At 44.1% G+C, this 19635-nt stretch overlaps 1 protein-coding gene across 2 annotated transcripts in view; it reads right to left on the bottom strand.

Annotated features, from left to right (window-relative positions):
- IGSF5 (immunoglobulin superfamily member 5) overlaps nt 1–19635 on the bottom strand; it is a 70975-nt gene that overhangs the window by 24182 nt on the left and 27158 nt on the right. For both annotated transcript variants that reach the window (XM_019528960.1, XM_019528961.1), the window contains exons 5-8: nt 12869–12997; nt 12348–12372; nt 4795–4904; nt 2934–3007 (exon numbers count right to left, since the gene is read on the bottom strand). In XM_019528960.1, the coding sequence (XP_019384505.1) occupies nt 2934–3007; nt 4795–4904; nt 12348–12372; nt 12869–12997 (338 nt within the window). The remainder of the gene's footprint in view (nt 1–2933; nt 3008–4794; nt 4905–12347; nt 12373–12868; nt 12998–19635) is intronic.

The following is a 19635-nucleotide window of genomic DNA, read 5'->3' as shown; positions in this document are numbered from 1 at the left end:
GGGCCAGTTCTATGACAGCCCCAGCCTCAGGTATATAATAGCTTGCACACACTTTGAGCCTTGAGTCAACATCCACAGATCCTGAAGCCACTCCAGGACCCTGTGTCTCCCTGGACAGGCTGTAGGCCAGTTGTGCCAGCCTGCCTGCACCCCAGCACCGCTATGTGACATTGCAGGGCTGAGCAGCTTCCAGGCCTCTGCTGTCCAGGCCTTCAGGGTGCTGCAGGCACTCCTAGCCACTGGGGCCAGCTCTAGGGCCAGTAGACTGCCCAGAGACTGCTGGTGCTGTGGAGCATTGCCTTGCTGTGCAGCTACCAGTCCCATATCATGCCCCTCCACTGGGCACTGCAGGCAGCTGCCCAGGCCTAGCAGCATAGGGACATCTGCATGGAGGCCCAGAGAACCAATGCAGCACCCCCAGTTGGCATTGTCTTCACCCATGCCCATGTCCTCCACCCAGGGATCCAACTGGTCCAGGGAGGAGACTGGTGATCTCATGGTGCTGTGAGGTGAGGTGAAGGTGCAGTGCCAGTTTCTGTGAGGCAGGTGTTCAAACACACATGTCTATGACAGGCTGTTATGCCAGATGCAGGAGTGTGGGTACAACCAGTATCACTGTCAGTTGCTGCATAAAGGTCAAGGTCTTGTGCACACAGTGGGTCACTGTGATGGCCACAATGATAAACGGGGGAGTGTGTGCAAATTCGTACTCTTTATGAGGCAACTGACATTGATACTCATATCCCCAGGACCCAGGCCACAACTGTGCTCTCTACAGCAACACAGACAGCCTGCCCGAGCCCCAACCCTGGCCTGGCACTGCAGTGACATGTCACTGGGGGAAGGCCCCTCAGGCCTCCAGTAGCCCATTCTGCCAAACTCCCTGGCTGCACCCACCATAAGCCGCTCAGGGAGCCCAGGACAGCACCTCCTATGGCAGCTCCATAGCCTCAGCTCCAGCCATAAGGCATGGCCAGCCATGTCTCCACCAGCCACCAGCAATGCCAGCTCTTCCCCAGGTGGGGTCCCCAGGAACCCACATGCCGCATCCTGTGTCTGAGGACACCACCCAGAGCTGCACGCTGACACTGCCAGACAGGACCAAGTGGAGCTGCCACCTATGCCGGCCCCAACCTTGTGGTAAGCCTCAAACAAAGGGGAGGGCCCTCCCCTCAGCCCCTGCTTCCCATTCCCACCCGGGCCCTAGATTTCCCCCAACAGCATGCAGGGAGGTGGGATACAGTGCAAAACTTTATTGAGCAGCCCATGCCCCTGCAGCTAGGTGAGCACGGGCCTCTCACACACTGAGAAATGCAATAATGCTAGTGGTGATGTCCTCCTTGGCTGTCAGGGACAGGGACACGTAGCGCATCCATGGTTAGCCCTCCAGGTGGTGGAAGATGTTGCAGGCCAGCCCAGGCTTTCCCTCCATACTATTGAAGCTCAGGGTCCCATGCCAGGTACACAGACACCGTGACAATCAGAAGCAGCAGGGTATAGTGGTGCTACACTCTGTGCAGCCTCAGTCCATGCAAACAGTTCTGCATGCACCACCCATAACATGCGCAGCAGGGACACATTCAGGGTGCAGCACCTGTGCGGGGGGGAGGCGGGCACTGGCCCCAAGGTGCCTCTCCAGAGAGACCCCATGTAGGGAGGGCAGGGATGCAGACAGTTCATCATCCCAGTCATCCAGGAGCCCCATGCCCCCCCCCCCCCCGAGCCCTGGTACCATGGGCTTGGTGGCAGCACAGAAAAGTGACTGGCCTGTGTGTGCAGAGAGAGTGGGAGAACAAGTTCAGAAGCTGCAGCAGGTGCTGCCAGCAGCCTGTCCTGGCCTGGCCTGGGAATGGGACAGGGGAGGCAGGCTGCCTGCAGCCACCACCAAGCAGCCTGCCTACCTCAGGAAAGTTAGAAGCTATAGCAGTTCCCCCAGAAGCTACCTGGGCTGCCTGGCTGATGTACCATAGTCTCTGGGTACCTGTGCGTGCCCGGCCCCCCCATATGAGACCAGAGGCTGCGCACACCTCCAGTACAGAGCATCTTATCTGAGAAATGTTGCACACTCTCACTAACAGCTTCTTTCTCATGACTCTGCAGGTCTTGCAACTACATGCAGGGGAAAGGCCACACTTGGAGGCTAGGATGAGGGGGATCAGTGTCCCTGCTGCCCAAACCCAGGGCCCTGCGGATGCACCAGATGCACCAGAGGCAGATCCAGGACTATACTGTCTTCCAGGCCCTGCTGGTGATGGCATTGGGGGACCAGTTGGATGACACACAGGGCTGGTGGCTGCTGGACATTGCACACAAGGACACACGAAACCAGTGTGTGGAGGTACAGGACCAGGCAGACTAGCAGTTCTGGGCACAGCTCCTGGCCCTGACACGAAGCACCTGCTCTGCACCAGGCCTGGCAGGTTGGCATTCTGAAACACGTGGCCATCATGGGCACTGCCCACCCCACCAGCACTCACATGCATGAAGGTGTCATGGTGGTCTCCTTGCCATGGGGTGGCAGAAGCAACAAGAAGACAGCTGCCACATGTTTCCCCTGCACTGTGCACACTGCTCCTGGCCAGGAAAGTGGCTGGCTAGGGAGCAGAGAGTGGGGCTGCCTTTCCAAGAGGGCTGCCTGCTGCTGGAAGCTGCAACTGCAGCCAGAGCCTGTAGCTCCCCACAGTGGCAGCAGAGGGGGAGATGCCTGCCTGGGAATATTTACTCTCAAGTACTTTACTTGCAAATAAACTGATCTGGGATCAAATGCATGTGTAGATGTGTCCTCAGAGACTTAAAAGATATAATGCCAACTGTCATAATAGAGCCCTCCTTGACTTTTAAATGTCTATATCCTTTAAGAACTGTGATCTGAGTATAGTACAAGTGAACTACATGAAAAATGTCAAGATCTCAGCAGATTAGGTTCCAATTACCTGTGATGTAGAACTGACTTCTAAATCTTCTGGGCCATAGAAGTTGGAGGCCATTGGGGGAAGAGAGGCAACCTCTGTAACAGAAGAACATGTAAGTTCATTCTTATTTACTCTCTAACATTTCGTGAACCATTCTGATACACAAATAAACAAGAGTTACTATCATAGATAGAACTTGTATTTAATGAGTTTGCAAGGAACCCATCTTGAAGCCTGCTTGCCTAGCTGTACCTATTACTTTCTAAAATTGAGTTACATACCAAAAATTGCTGTTTGATACCTCTGCAATTGCACAAGTGCATTTACTGTTTGTCAGGAAAAAGGGCACAGTTGAGTTATAGGCTCACTACACTAGTTTTACATGATTTCAAAGTTTGATACAGGATGATAATGTGATGATAAATGCAAGCAGCAGGCAAAGCTTTGGCTGATTTTCTATTGCTGTAGGATAGGACATATAGTAAAGAGCAAAAGAAGAATGTGCTGTATTCAAAAATATACAAGCTGCTCCAATAAAAAATATCACCCACAAAAATGCTTGCCTCTCTCATACCTATAGTTATTCATCACTAACATCCATAACTCACTAATACATTTTCACATATACAATCACAGCAACATGGAGAAAAAGAGTGCAAAGGACAATTATCCATCTGTGTGTTTCTACAGAAAGCAGTGAGCTGTTTCGAGAATTGAGCTCTCTCCACATTTTCTACCTCAGTCTATATCTTCTGTTCACAGACATAGCAGTCTGTCATCCAGCAGGCCCCTAGCCAGTACTGTGTGGTTGCTATTCAGGCTCCACTTTTATGAACATCACTAGTGAACACCAATATTATTAGCACCATCAATTTCCAATTTAATTTTTTTTGAATATCTCCTTCCCTAGCAGTATTCTAACATTCGTTCTAACTACATAGGAACAACTGAAGACAGCTTACAATGGTGATCAGCCAAACACTGAACATTAACATTATGCATGTTCCTAAAATAAGTCAATTCTATTCTGTGAAACAGTAAGCCAAAGAGATACCTATCAGTGCCTGAAAAACAATGAGGTAAATGTTACCCTGTGGTATCATTCCCAGAGAGACTATTTGTGAAGATTACATTACACAAATGAACAATGCAACATTTGTTACAAGGATGTATACCATGTTGGTCTGAGACAAAAAGAAATGCAAAAATCTAGAACTCTTGGCCCAGAGATTATATCTTTTATTAGAACAACTGAGAAATTATTTTAAAAAGCTTGCAGAAAAATATATATATTTTGCAATTTTTCAGTTGGCCTAGTTAAAGGTATCACCTCTGAACCAAGAGTTCTGGATGTTTACATTTGTTACAATAAATTAATTAAGAATTTGGAAGCATCACCTGTGATCATAATGATGTTGCATGGTTAGCAAGGCAATGGTGATGAATTGTGAGCCTTAAAACATTCAAAGGTTTAACTGTAGTAAAAAAAAAGTAATATCCAATATCTCAGAACTTTGCTGAACTGTCAGAATGTCTATAATACTGGGCTGGAAATCTCATGTCTCAGTCAGAGAGCAAACTTTTGCAAAACCAGCCTTATTCTTATAAGATTCCGGTACCCACCCCTCATCCTAGCAGGAATTTGGAAATTATAAGGCATATGGAAGGCATTTTTGAAATTTAAACTTTCAAGTTTAGTTTGATTTTTGGACAAAGGTCCAGGTCTAGAAAGTACTTCTAAGGTCTCAAAAGTTGAGTTTCCTTAGAATATCCTGTAAATTAAGGAAAGCATTAAGGTTTTCTCTAAGTAGCATGGATTCCAAATGCATGTTTCTTGAAATTTGGAGACACAATTCCATTGTCACCAACATGTTTGACTCACTTGGCATTTGTTCTGGGTGCCATGACTCCTCGGGAATGTATCCATTATTTTCACTGCCATTCCTCCTTGTTTCCAGACTGCCATCATCTTTTTTCTTAGCTGTAACTTTTCTAGAAATAAAAGTTCCTGCCATTAAAACCTTCATCACATGAGTGGTCCTAAATAGTAACTAATAAAGACACAAAGGGGATAGGGATACTAACAATTTACCAGGAGTTACGCTAGGGTGTGATTTTACAGCATATTGACTACTCTGAAGTACCTGCTTGTGTGTCTGCTCTTTCCACAGGTAAAAGTGAGGCTGCTTACTCCTTGATGAAAGGGGGGTAAATTTCCTTGCACTTGCTGTTGGCTAAGAGTATGGAGATAGGCATTTATCACAAAATAATGGGAGTGCTATAAGTTTGCGTGCTACCTTACTTGTTATCTTCAGTAACTTGTTTGCATGAACTTACCCAAAGTGACTTTCAGCCTGTTACCTCCCATACAATGTGTTCTTGGGGAACCCTGGCACAGTACCCAGCCTGTCTGACTCAGAAAGGACTTCCCTCCTACCCCCCCCCCCAGCATCCCCTTCCACCCCCGCCTGCACCAGAACTGATCAGAGAAAGGACTTACAAAAGGTAATAAAGATGCAGTGCAAAGACAGTCCTAAACCCCTCCAGACAAGGGTGATAGGAGTAAGGCAACTCCCCGAGTCTCATTTACATTGAAAATGGGACAGGGAAACACCTCCATTAGCATTCAGAGTAGAGAACAGAAATTCCAAGGCAAGGACTGCACTGAACTCTGGGACCAGCGAAGCAGGGAAGCACTGCGTGATGGGGAAATCTCTGCTCTAAATGCTAATTAACCCACGTGTGCACATACCTAGCTCAGCATTTATCAGACAAATTCTAGTAATGACTCCTTTATTGGTACCCAAAACACTGAATCTACCTGTTTGCATTGTGAGCTCCCTCAGAGTAACAGCCACCCATAGCCAGGAATGGGCAGCTCCTATTATCCAGCATACCAAAACAACTCTGGTATACTCCCTTGAGCCATCATTTACCCATAAACAAACCTAGTGTTCTCCCTTGAACCATTGTTGTTTCCCTACAAAAACCACTACCCAAGCTCAAGTTTCTGTTCCAGGGCTTGGATCCAAACATTGCACCAGTTCCACTGGGATTTCCCCTTTTCCTTTTCTGCCTGGAATACCTCCACTGATTGTGCTAGGGGCCCTGCCTGTCTCAAGCACTCTAGACCTGAAACTGAATAGCCTGTCTGCAAGCCCCAACAAATACCTGGAACCTCTATGGGTTCAAGCTTCACAAGACTGGGCAGTCTTTTGTTTTGGGGTGGTGAGACCCTAACTCTCTCTGTCTCTGTTTAAGCCCATTTTCTAAGCCTCAGACTTGATTTAATCTCTCTCTCTCTCTTTCTCCCTCTCCTTCTCTCTTACTCCAGGCATTACTTTAGCGACCTGACTTTTGTTGATCAGACTTGAGCTAGATTTCCCAAAATACCCAATGGAAATTGTGTAATACCGAAACTGTTTTGTTTGTTTTTCCTTGTCTGGCTACTATTACTACTATCATCATAAGTTTCATATACCTGGTAATAAAATAAAATTTATGGTCAAGCTGCTTGCCATACTCTCTCTCTGAACTTCATTTACTTTCTTCTCCTCGACCCCCCGCCACCCCTCCCCCAATTGTTCTGCAGAAAGACTTCTTTTACCTAAGTCAAAGATCCCTGTAAAGCCCAAAAATCATGTGGGGTCTGCTCATCAAGGGAGTTACTATCAGGACAATTGGGACAAGAGATTGGGAAGTGCTGAGCTGTGGCATATGAGGGTGTCAGCCTGTAAATGATGATTGACCTAGCTGACTCAGATGTGCCCTGTTTCTGTGCTGAGTCTGTGGCACATGAGGCTATCAGCCTGGAAATACTGAGTAACCCTGCCTGCTTGGACATGCTCTGTTAATCTGTGTGTGTGTGTGTGTGCGTGCGTGCGTGCGTGCGTGTGTGTTCAACTGACTTCATACCTGGAGGAACCTGGCCCCGTTGAAACTTATCTCTGCAAAGTAGCTCCAGCAGGGATGAGGACTTGCAGAAAGGAGAAATAGAGCTCCGTATAGAAACACAAGTGACACAAGCAGTACATTGATTGAATTGCAGAGACCCCAGAAATGTAACTAATAAATGAGCACACCGCAAAGGAATGGGCAAATCTGGTAACAAGCCATACCTGACTTTCAAAAAGGTAATTAAAATATTTCTCATGCTTGAAACTATTATATTGCAGGTGGAGTCCTGGATAAACCCTAACTAGAGTTTCTACTTATTCAGCAACTGGGAAATACAAAACTTTACCCCCAAGACCTCCAGTCTCTGACCCACTTCATGGCTTTTGTATAAAATGAATTTCAATCTCAAATTCTGTGTTAGACTGTGTTGCTGACTCACAGGTCTGCATTGTGGACAGCGTGGAAAGTTTCCTTGTGTCCCAACTGTCAATAATGGTGGATTCCAAGGCAAGTATTGAATAGGGGGTAGATCACTCTAGAAATATCTGGTTCAGTGCCCTCCCCCTATAGCATACATTTTTTCTCATAAATGTTATGTGCCTCCTGAGGCTGGGGGGGCATGACGACTGCCCACAGGGTGTGGCAGCAGTGGGGGCATAGCAGTGGTGAGTGGGGAGCTCCCGCAGGCAGTCACAGTGGTGATGGTGGTGAGAGGGAGGGGTGGCGAGCAGCGACTGCCTGCAGGTGCTGCTGGCAGCGGCGGTCAATCTCAGGGGGTGCACTGCCAATCTCAGGGCATGCACGTGCACCTGCGTGCACCCTCTACATGTTGCCAATGCTTCTGCTGCTGTCAGAGACTAAATAGACCATTGGTTTCACCCAGCATGCCAGTTCTTATGTTCTAATTTTCTCCCCCTAATAGTCCCTTGATTCACATAAGTTGGTGCCAACTCTGTGGGCCAGTCTAGGAAGCAGGGGAGTAATAGTCTACCTCCCCCACTCCACTCTGTCCTTTGAGCTGATGTGTCTGCTGGGGCAAAAGAAGGAGCTGTAGTTGTAATAAGTCTTTTAGCAAGGTGTACGCTACAGTGAGGACATCTCATATGTATTGTCCTCTCTTAAGTAAATCAAGATAGATTAAATAAGGAGTTCTTGTCTTTTTAAAGTTTAACCCACATGTATTTGAAAAGTAGCAAGCGTCATTTGTATCCACATTTCTGTTCTATCCACTCCAAACTAGCTCAAACCAGAGTTAATGAGCACTCTTGGGATCAGCAAAAGACTAATTTTTTTGTTCAGGTTTTGAGGAAGTAGTGGGCAGGGCTATGTGAAACCTTCCAGAAGGTTCTGCACAAGAATCTACAAACAACATGAAGTTTTAGCAGGTGAAAGGTAAAGTGCAAGAAGGGATCATAAACTTGCAAGCATAACAGGAAGCAAAGGAGGTGGAACTGCAGGGGATTACAGCTGGATTGGGAGGTTTTTTGTTTGTTCCCATTGTTTGAGGAAGCTTATGCATTTATTTTTATATTTTATATAAACATACCATTAAAGTAAAACATACATAGATGGGCAAGGTCAACAGCTAAGCAAATCTAAAATTAACAAATGTCAAGTTTGGATGAGTATACTGAATACTTGGTTTTAATACCACACCACAACTCTGTTAGGTGTGCAAACCCAATTCACAAGATAACCCCAGAAGATGTCTTTACATGTGCTCTGGGGTGAAGTGGAGGGCACTTTAATTACAGTGGATCCAAGAGCTGCTGTAATTAAAACAGCCTCAGTGTCACATGTATTCAGGGTCCTGCACTTCAAAATGGCAGCAGGGGTGCTTTAACTAAAGTTCATTTGACACGCTTCAGTTAAAGCTCCTGCTCTCATCTTGAAGCATGGGAACAGTGAATACATGTGACATGTAGTCTGTTAGATTTAATTTATCAAGTCTGCTCTGACACGTGCTAATTAGTAAATGTTGGAGCAGATATCCGGCATGTGTATAGGTGCCCAGAGATTTCAAATAGAAATCCATAGCTGCGTTCTTTGCAACAGAATTTTTGTATCTATATATCTATTTTTATCTATATAGTCAAAAAACAGGGGAAAGTTAAGAGCCAGCATTTTCTTAGGGGTACCTCAAGTTTATCCAGTGGTGCTTCAAGTCTAAAAAGGTTGAGAACCACTAACTTAGAGATATAAGTACACATCTTGCATGCCACTGAATAGTTTATTTTATATGATCCTTAAAACTTGTGAAGTCAAGGGCAGCCATGTTTGTTCTAAGAAAACAGCATGCTTCTGGGATAACTTATCCATTTCTTCTAGTGCCAAAAAGGCATGGGGGGTTACATTGGTGGGCAGGGGGCACATTCTTTTGATAGTGAAGAGAACAAATAAAAGTACCAATCCTGCAAAAAGTATTCACACATGTAACTTCTTATATTCAAGCTACAGCCTAGGGCGCTGGTCCATCAAAACATTTCAACATGTGCTTCACTTTAAGAATTATATTAAATGTAAATTCCACTGAATGTCAGTCCCAATGACGAATTTGTGTTTAAATTTAAGCATAAGGGTATTTTTTTTGCTGAAATGAGGTCTAAAAGTATTCAACATTTCATTAAGATCTAACTTAATTTACCAGAGGTCAAATTCAGGGAATATACAGGGAAAGAGACAACCAGAGTGAAACTGGGAATATTCTACACTAGCCTCATGTAAAACCTGTAGAAAAGTACTCGGTAGCCAACTGTAGGCAGAGACACTTAGGCAACTCTCTGGGATCTGGGAGGAAGATTTTATCATTGCATTTTAGCAAATACATTCTCTGGAATTTTGACTTTATCTGTTGAGTAGACTCTTTCCATAGATTCTGCCCTGGCAAAATTAATGTTCACAGTGGGTTCTGGGCAGGACTAGATTAAAATGCTAGAATAAGCTCTGCTGATGCAACAATCCAAATATAAAGTTGTCCCTAGATTTGGCCTCAGCTGTTTTGCTGATTTAGCCCAACCTGTCTGTATATCTGTTCCTGGTATATTAACTGAAATAATATTTTTTTAAACAATAACAAAAGATTAAAAGTTCTTGATCTGATGATTTTCCAAAATGATTTCTGCAATAGCAAGTCATGCTTCACTAATCTCTCAGAATTCTTTAAATGCATCAGTACTGAATAACAAAGAAGTGGTCAAGAACATCTATTTAGACTTTCAAAAGACTTTTGACAAAGTTCTACATACAAAACTCATTATTAGAGGGTGATTAAAAGACAGCATGAAGAGTAGAATTAAATATCCCACAAGCAATAATTGTATATCAATTCGTGGTTTAACCCTGAAAATAAAAATGAATAACTCAAAGTTATGTGATAAAACTTCCATGGTACCATTAATAGTGACAAACAGGCTCTTAATATTAATGAACAGAAGCATGCATTTTTAAGGTGTTTTGTACCAATGCAGTGGTGTACACAATTAATTTGCTTTGTATTCAGGTGTATCTGATACTCATAACTAAGTAGGAAACGTTGACAGTGATCACTGGGCAGTCTTTGTTTTTGTTTGTTTTGTTTTACAGTCCAACTCTAATGATCCTTAAAAAACAGGGGACATGATCTAATTTGTCTGCCAATCTGTCTCAGTTAACATGAATCAATATGTCTCAGTTTCAGCCCGCCTTTGTACACCAGAAATTCTAGTAGAGTGATATCCTAAGTTTTCTGGAAGTAGTACACCTACTGTAGTCTTTTTGAAAAGTAGAAGGCAGGGTAGATTTGCACTTTATTGACTAACCAAAGTAGATATACATATTATACCACAAGCTTTCATGGGGCAAAAGCTTCTTCAGATGCCGTTCCCACAAGTTTGTGATATACAAGTTACAAATCTATCCTGCCTTCTGCTTGACTTCAGACTAACACAGCTAACTCCATCTTTTGGAAACTTGGAGGTAGCTGCTGCAGTGAACAGTGCCCTCCTGTGGAATTGGTTGCAAATGTGAAGAACTGAGCCTGAGAGAAAACCTGTTGCAAATTGGAAACTGCTGCTAAGTCACAAACTGAAGCCTGGTTTCAGGCTCAGATGTCAGCAAAGCATCTGAGGACATATATCTAATGTTTAAGCATATGTGTAGAGGGAACTACTCATGCTTAAAAGCAGACCATTAAATACCTCACTGAAACCAAGATGTGCTAACTAAAGCATTCTGATCTTTTTAACCAAGGTTTTTATGTTTTTATTATAGTCAGAAATAGTGTGGTGGTGATTCACCTGAAAGAGTCTAATGGGCAATTTTCTGACATTTTTTAGGGTAGTGGTTTACAATATCCAGACCAGGTTGCATGATAATTTAGAGGAAAGAAAAACTAAAAGTAGAGTAAGAAGTTGTGCTGTACTGGCAAGAGGCTCAGCACAAAACTCACAGCACAGGGAGACTGGGGAGCAATGATGGCTTTACACCACATTTCTGTCATTATGATTCTGAGTTATTGTCGTAGATAGCAAGGCCCCTAAGATCATTCAAATCCAAATAGTTTCAAACATTGTGCCTGGGTACCTACTTGTGGCAGTAGTATGCAGAAATCATAGAGAAACAGGGCTGAAAGGGACTTCATATAGTTGAATCCCCTGCCTGAAGCAGGATCACAAAACTACAGAATCATAGACAAAAATGAGGGTTGGAAGGAACCTCAGGAGGTCATCTAGTCCAACCCCCTGCTCAAAGCAGGACTATCTCTAGCTATATCAGCTCAGCCAAGGCTTATCAATCCCAGCCAAACCATCCTATACAAATCCATAATCTAACCTCGCCAGAAAACTATCATCAACCCTGACACAGCACAAAACATAACAACCTAACCTGCCACAGGTAAAGCAAATGGGACCACAGCAGCCAATATCCTGTGGTCTGCTTCTGTAAAAGGTTGCTAATATACACGCAAGAGATCCCAGATAGAAGGTCACACCCCTGCTACAGATGAAGGCACCCCCCGCCCCGTAGTCCATACCAATTTGACCATTGGGTAAAATTCCTTCTTGACCCCAAATATGGTGATTTGTCTGACCCTGATCACAACAGCAAGACTCTCTAGCCAGCACAGGTGACTGGTGGGGTGGGGGGAGCATGGGGAGGCACATGACCCCCTTGAGATTGGCCCCCAAAACTGGAGCAGGTTTTTTGCAGCAGTTTTTTTGCCATGTGGGTCGGCGGCATGGGGTGGGGGAGCCATGGCACGGAAGTATAGGAGCGGATGTGAGGTTTTGGCCCACCCCCAGGCCTGCCCACAAACTTTAGTTAAAGCACCCCTGCTGCCATTTTGAAGTGCAGGACCTTACCCTTGTCTTCTGACACATCCCTTAAGCCTAGGGTTGCAGTAGAGGGGATTATGGGACAACATAAATTACCTGACACAAAGCATGAATCAGGGGAATATTCAGCTCAGATCAGGTCAGATTAGGAGCTTTTTGACAGTGCTGAAGACAGCACAAGAGGGTCATAACCAAGGGACAATATTTCCTGTGATATTCAACTTACCTCATCTCCTTTTGATAGGTGGATTCTGAAAGAAATGAAAGAAATGAATTTAAAATATGGTACAATTAAACATGACCTACTACAGAGGCTCTCAATTTCTGTATTAGAACAAAGTTCTGTCCCCTTCCACTTGTAATCACATATCACTCCTGCACAACTGTTTACATGGAAAATGAACACCATGAAAGTATTCATTTAATGTATTTATTATAGCTATACATCACATATCTAGATGAAGGTGTGCATTGACAATCAATGAGATCTGTGTTCTAATAAGGCACTGTTGACATTAACACACTACATTTTTACTATGGTAGAAATACTAATGAATCCACCAAGAAAAAGCTAACTTCTTATGGGGTAACAGAAAAATGAAATGCATTGTCTACAAGCTACAAGTTCCCAAAATTCCCTGTCTGTCTGAACATTCCTTACCAAAATTTGCAGAATGCCTTAACTGATGCGATAACAGATTATAGCTAATTTAAGACTTAAAAAATACATTAGCAAAATCCACTTACCTTTCTTTTTTTGGCGGTGGCAGCAATATACAATAATCACAATAAGCACGACCAAAAGAAGAAAACCGACAACTGAAAATACGACTGCAACTATTATAATCCACGTGCTTGTACCGTCTCCTGTGTTTTCTATTAAATTAAATGAAGAAGTATTATACTACCAGAACTGCAGCTGGCCTTTTGCTAAAGAATAAGTATGCATCTTTTTGTGAGCACTATTCAAATTACTCATGGATTATTTAATATCAAAGATGAATTGTATTTCTCATTTGTTTGCCAGTTGACTTTATCTTACATTTATTGATAGTGCCCAAAAGTGCAAAATGCCTTGAACGTGATTTTTTTTATCACTGCAATTATTCTACTTTAGCCCATAGTTTCTTCTATTACTGACAAACACTGGATGCTCTTTTCTTATTCTTCTCACTTACGTTGGGGGCAGTTTGTCTCTGGTCCAACACCTTTTACAGACAACAGGGGCAAAATTCTACTTTGCTGTTAAGGAATGTAAATGGTACTTTCATAGTTTTAGAAGACATGAAATGACATTGTACTTCATCCTGCATAATCATCAGAATTTTAATAAAAAGTCTACATTTTTACCTGTCGCCTTGTACCCAAAATGACTGTTTGCCCAGCTGTGTATTCTGGGAAACAATTCAATATGACCACCAAGGCATTCAGCTCCCTTTATGTTTTGTTGCAATTTAATTTCCCCCTGGAGTCAAATAAAAACTGTGCAAGACCTCTGAAATTGCAGTTGACCCAAAACCAGGACTAGTAGTGGCTTGACACTGTTGCAAGCTGCAGATTTGTGTTGCAATGTATTAAAAACTCTACCCAAGAAGATGCACGATCTAGGCCCACTCTCCTCAAAGGGATATCAGCAAGGGCTCACCTCTCACACCATAGGACAGCGTCACAACTACCACACTATGCAGAACTAGGGGCACCTTGTTGTTACAGCTGTGCCATCAAGCAGCTAAAGGGATGGATTTATGAAACCAGGAAACGGAGAATCTGCTTCTATGGCCAAGATGAGGGCCACTACATTGACTGAGAGAGGTCTTGGGTTCTAGTTCCTATTTGTCCACTTTATCCAGTAACTAGTTAATGCCATATGCAGCACTTACACTGATACTGATCTGAAATAATGCCATTTTTAATGGATTACACTTCAGTAATATATGTGAGACAGCTACTGTCCATCTCTAGAGGGATGGATGTACTGCCTAGTGAAATGAATGTGTGATTCTGGAGGCAATGGAAACTATTTCACTGATTCCCCATTGAAAGTGTGGAGCACTGAAAGCATGTCCACACAGGTGAACAGAATGCTTCTTTGTACCTGGTCCTGTTAACAGAAACTAAGTGGGCTCATCTACACATGCAATTAATGCAACTGTGTTTTCTCTGCAGAAAATTCAGGCTTCCACATTGGGAGCAAATTGTGCCCAGCAGGAGCAGTCCAGTCCAGGGCTGCTCCTGCCCTTCTCTACCCTCCTGCAGCATCCAGGAGAAGCTTCAGACTCCCCTGGGTGCCAGCCTCTAGCTCTCCCAGCTCTGGGGGCAGCCCTGAGCTGCGTAGGGCGGAGGTGGAGGGGTGTGGCAAGGGGAGCTGTCCCAGCTTAGTGGGCAGCTGCCTGCCAGCCTTGCACAGATCGGGACCCATCCTGATCTCCACAGGGCTAGGATTGCTGTTCTGGCAGCTAGGCAACTGCCTCCTAGCCACACAGAGATCGGGACAGGTCCTGATCTGCATGGGGCTGGCAGGCAGCTGCCCTCTGAGCTGGGACAGCTCCCCATATTCCCTTTCCTCCACCCCACATAAATCAGGGCTGCCTCCAGAGCCAGGACAGCTCCATGCATCCTGAAATCCATATGGCTGAGAGGCAGCTGCCCAGCAGCCAGGACAGCTCTCCCTGCCCCTTGTGGCCCCCTACTGCCTATGCTGGCCAGGAGCAATTTGCTCCCAGTCAACACCTACATGTTCTCTTTGGCACATTAGTTTAATGCACCATTTTCTTATACCTGTATCTACAGGTACTAGAAAGCAGCACATTAGACTAATCTACTGCACAGTAATTTCTGTACATGTGTAGATGGTGACACTTTACTGTGCATTACATTATATTAATGTGCACTAAAGTGCCCTGTGTAGACATAACCAGTCAGAGGTGTCTTAGCAGTGAAGAAGAATTAAGTCATGAGGGGCTTTCCATTGACTTGAGTAAGTATGAAATCACAATTCCAGTTCATACTGGGTGCTCCTACATGAGACACTTTACTGTGCATTAGACTAATCTAGAGTGCAGTAAAAATCAGGGTCTATATGTATGCAGCAATTACAGCAGAGTAGATTAGTCTAATGCGCCATTTTCTAGTAGCTATAGATACAGGTACTAAAAATCAGTACATTAGTTCAATGTGTTGAAGCACACAATTTGAATTATACAAGTTCCTTTTTTCACCTGTAAAATTAAATTAGGTGATTTCAAAATCATTCAATATTGTCCAGTTTCAAGAGAGACTTACAGTATGCCCCTAAGATAATCAACAATAAATAGATACCCATTGTTCTTAAGTAGCCAGCAGCATACTGCAGACATTTGTTTTGACTGTACAATGGCCTCCCCCATTAGCTGCACCCAAATATGCCAGATATACTACCACTTAGTCACTCTCTGAACTTTCTAAAAGGAGCCCAAAATATAACCCTGGCAGCTGTTTAAAAAGACCTTCAAAAGCAATCCAAAATACAGACTGGGCAATTTGGTTTGTCTGTGCTGCACAGGATTTGTATGGGTAACAAATCTTTTAGCGTACCCCATTGAAGATGGCCATGCATGGCAAAATGTATAGCTTAGATATATCTTCTAGTCTGATCAAAGAATGAGATTCAGTAAAAGTGCAACGTACTACAAGTACACAATTACAATATGCACAGATAGGGAAGAACCAGATGGCAATTTTGCAGAAAGGGAGCTGGGGCTTATAGTGGATCACAGACTGATCATGATTCAGCAGTGTCATACAGTTGTGAGAATGGTAACCATGTGTCGTATGTATTGTCATATGTAAACAAGTTTTGCATGTAAGATGTGAGGTAATACGTCCATTCTACTCAACGTTGGTTAGGCCACATCTGGAATAACGTGTCCAGTTTTGGCACCACACTTCAAGAAAGATGTTGACCAACTAGAAAAAGGCAGAAGACAACGACAGAAATTGTCAGAACTCTAGAAATCATAATTATATCAGGGAAGACAGAAAAAAATTAGGTTTGTTTAATCTAGAAAAGAGAAAACAAAGGGGAGAAATAACAAGTCTTCAACTATGTAAAAGGTTACTACAGAGAGAAAGGTTATATGAAATGAAAAGAAACTGTTCTTCTGGGGATTGTTGACTGGGAATAGGACATGAAGTAAAGAGCGGGGTTAAATTGCAGCAAGGGAGATTTAGTTTAGACATTAGGAAAAACAGTCTAATAGTAAGGATAGCTAAGGGTCACTTAGAGAGGTGGTGGAAACTCCATGATCAAAGTTTTTCAAGAACTGATTAGACCAACATTTCCCCAAGTTTGTTGGTTTATGCACCACAGTAGCAGGGTTGGGCACTCATGCCAGCTCTACTTCAGTGGTAGCAACATCTCCTTGTCAGAGTCAGCAGTAAGGGGAACTGACCACCCACCATCAACTGCTGCTGATGCTGCTTGTCAGCAGTAGTCATTGTTAGGAAAAATGCTAGTAGCAACTGAAAAAGGAGGGGCATCAGGCAGCAATCAGCAGAAATGATTTCTACAATCCCCCAGCAATCTGTCATCTTTCCCCACCCCGCAAGGCAAATTCTGGGTTAGACAGCTATCAGGAATGATTTACCTTTGGGTACAGGGATAGACTAGGTGACATTTCAAGACCCCTTTCGGCCTTACTTATTATGATTTTCTACTTTCCGTTATTTCTGTGGAAGCCTTCAAGTACTCCTGGATTTTTAACCAGCACATTACAAAAGTAGAGGCCAGCATATGAAACAAACACATGGATGCTAGGCATTGGTAGTGATCCATATAGCAATAGAGGACAGCTGTAAAATGTGGACTTGATTTTGCATTTTGAACTCCCAAATCTTTGCCCATTATTGAGTTTGGTATGGGCCTAATGAATTGGGCTGCCTGCTCCCCTGTCTCCACGTGCTGTTCCTTAGCTCGCCAGGGCACAGTGTGCCTCAGCAGCTAACCCCACACTGAAGCACGCTGTGCTCCAGGAAGCCCCCACCACCATCACCACCACTCCCCCTGCAGCGCATGGAGCAGCAGAGCCCTCACACTGAAGCACCTGGAGACAAAGAAGCAGGCAGCCTTGGGCTGGCTGCTCCCCTGTCTTGGGGCACATTGTGCCCCAACCAGCTGTTCCATGGCTGGCTGGGGTGCAGTGTGCCTCCACAATGGAGCCCTGACACTGAGGCATGAGGACACAAGGGAGCAGCCAGCCCAAGGCTGCCTGCCCCCCTGTCTCAAGGCACACTGCACCCCAGCCAGATGGGGAGCACCTAGTGGGGGCACAGTGTGCCTTAGTATGGGGGCTCCACAGTGCATGGAGATGGAGGAGCAGGTAGCCCAGGGCTGCCTGCTCCTCCATCTCCATGTGCTGCTCCCTAGCTGGCCAGAGCATAGGGTGCCTCAGACAGGGGATGGCTAGCCCCTGCTGAGGCACCCTGTGCCCCAGCCAGCCACCCCTGCACTGCAGCACATGGAGCACTGGGCCAATCACACTACAAATCACATGGGCAGGGGCATGTGCTGTGGCACAAAGTAGCAGCACAAATTTGTACCACTACTATTTGTGCTGCTGCAAAATCACGTCCCTGCTTGTGTGGACCCAGCCTAAGTGTCTTTTATCTTCTACCAGCTCCTTGGCTTCCTTCTGGCACAACTATATACATCTCTTTTCGCTCAACAGTCTACTCACTTACACTATCTAAGCACAACGTTTTTAATCTCTACCTAATTCTACAATGGGGGGAGCTGATGTGCTCTGAAACCAGACTGATGAATGTAAGCATCTTAGCAGGGCCAGATTAACACATAGACAAAGTTGGCACATGCCTAGGGACTAAGTGAAGAAGGGACCCAATTGTGCTTATTATACATATTATAATTATTGAGTGAAAAAAAGTAAAGGACCACAAGTTTGTTTCCCTAGGGCCCACTGAAAGGTTAATCAGACCCTTGATCATAGTTCAATTTAAAACTCTAAACTGCTGGATAAAAATTAGATCTTTTACATCTACCAGATACCCCAAGAAGTGCATTCTAGAAGGGTTTCCTTTGCCAAATAAACCCTGGTTTGAATAGTTAAAAAACATCTATATTCTCCTCCAGACAAATGGCCTGAGAAATGTACTGAGAGTCCCTAATCCAATATTTCCCCTATAATTTAAAGCAAACCATCAAAGATCCTAGCACGCAAACAGATATGCTGGCAGTGAAACTGTCTCAAGCATTCCATTTTTTTTTAAACTAATGAAAAAGCCCTTCTGCCAGAAACCTACCTGTCTGTGGTGCAAAACTACAAACAACTAGGCTATTACTAAACTAAGATTCACTCTTATGAATCCAGTTGTCATGGACAGTTGGTGTCTGATCCCATATTTGGACAGAAGATGCTTTTTTGGGAAGAATGATTTAGATTATTTAATTTTTTTCTTTATATTATCATACACTATGTAGCGTTTTTATTTTGTGTAGGCTTCTGGCATAGATAATCTTATTGTGTGTTCTTAGCAAGAATTGTATATAATTATATGATTGTAGGTGTGCTATTCTATGCAATTTTTATTGCTTGTTTTATTATATTGTCTTTGAAAATGCAATAAATAAACTATTACTATTACAATGTTTCTCTTCATACTTTTTGAGCTCTCAGTCCTTCTCCCGTTCTCCAATCACTTCCTGGAATCTTGTCTCCTTATCTCTGCATCTAATTTTCTGACTAGCTTCAGACCTCATTTTAAGATGTCTAGTCACTTCCTATGGTCAGGAGCTTTAAATTCACTCCATCAGGCCAGGTACAGATGTTCAGTTTTAACCAGGAAAATCTTCATTCTCATAGTAGGAAACACAAATGTGCAGAGGCGCAAGCTTATTCTCCCAAAGTAAAAATGGCTGGGAGAAAAATAACCCAGGAACAACCGGAGTTAAATTGTTTCTGAAGGAGTTTCTCCTGGGAGACTGAAGGTTTGCACTCTTCCCAGGGACCAGGAAGAGTAGAGCCAGGGGAAAGGCTCTGATGCCTCCCTAAGACCAGGGCCACCCCAGTCTGGAGGAGGCATGTGAGCCAGCTTCTCCTGCCTATCCCATAGACCAGGAGGGGAGGGGAGCGGAGGGAAGGAGGAGCCCAGCTGTTCTCCACCTACTTCCTATGCTGGAGTTCCCAGCATAGAAAGCAGGCAGGGGGTTTGCCATGCTGCTCCCTTTGCTTGGCTCCTGAGGAGCTTCCACCTGCTACTTCATATCCTTCCCCTTTCCCAGGCAGGAGAGAGGACAGGCTGTGAATTAATGGACTCCCCTAAGCGTTAAGATGGCCCAAGGAGCAGCTCTCTAGTGCCTCCTGTAACTATCTTATAGTTTTTAGCAAAGACTTTATATTATTTTTCCTTTTCTATATAACTGCCGCGCGGCACTCTCACATTTATGTAACCTTGAAGTCGACTGTTAATCAAAATGAACGCTTTGTACTTTTCTCCACTGGCATTAAGCTACACATGCG

Source organism: Crocodylus porosus, unplaced genomic scaffold, assembly GCF_001723895.1.
Source record: "Crocodylus porosus isolate Cpor-Errol unplaced genomic scaffold, CroPor_comp1, whole genome shotgun sequence".
NCBI classification, from domain to species: domain Eukaryota; kingdom Metazoa; phylum Chordata; order Crocodylia; family Crocodylidae; genus Crocodylus; species Crocodylus porosus.
This window is presented reverse-complemented; position numbering and strand designations above follow the sequence as displayed.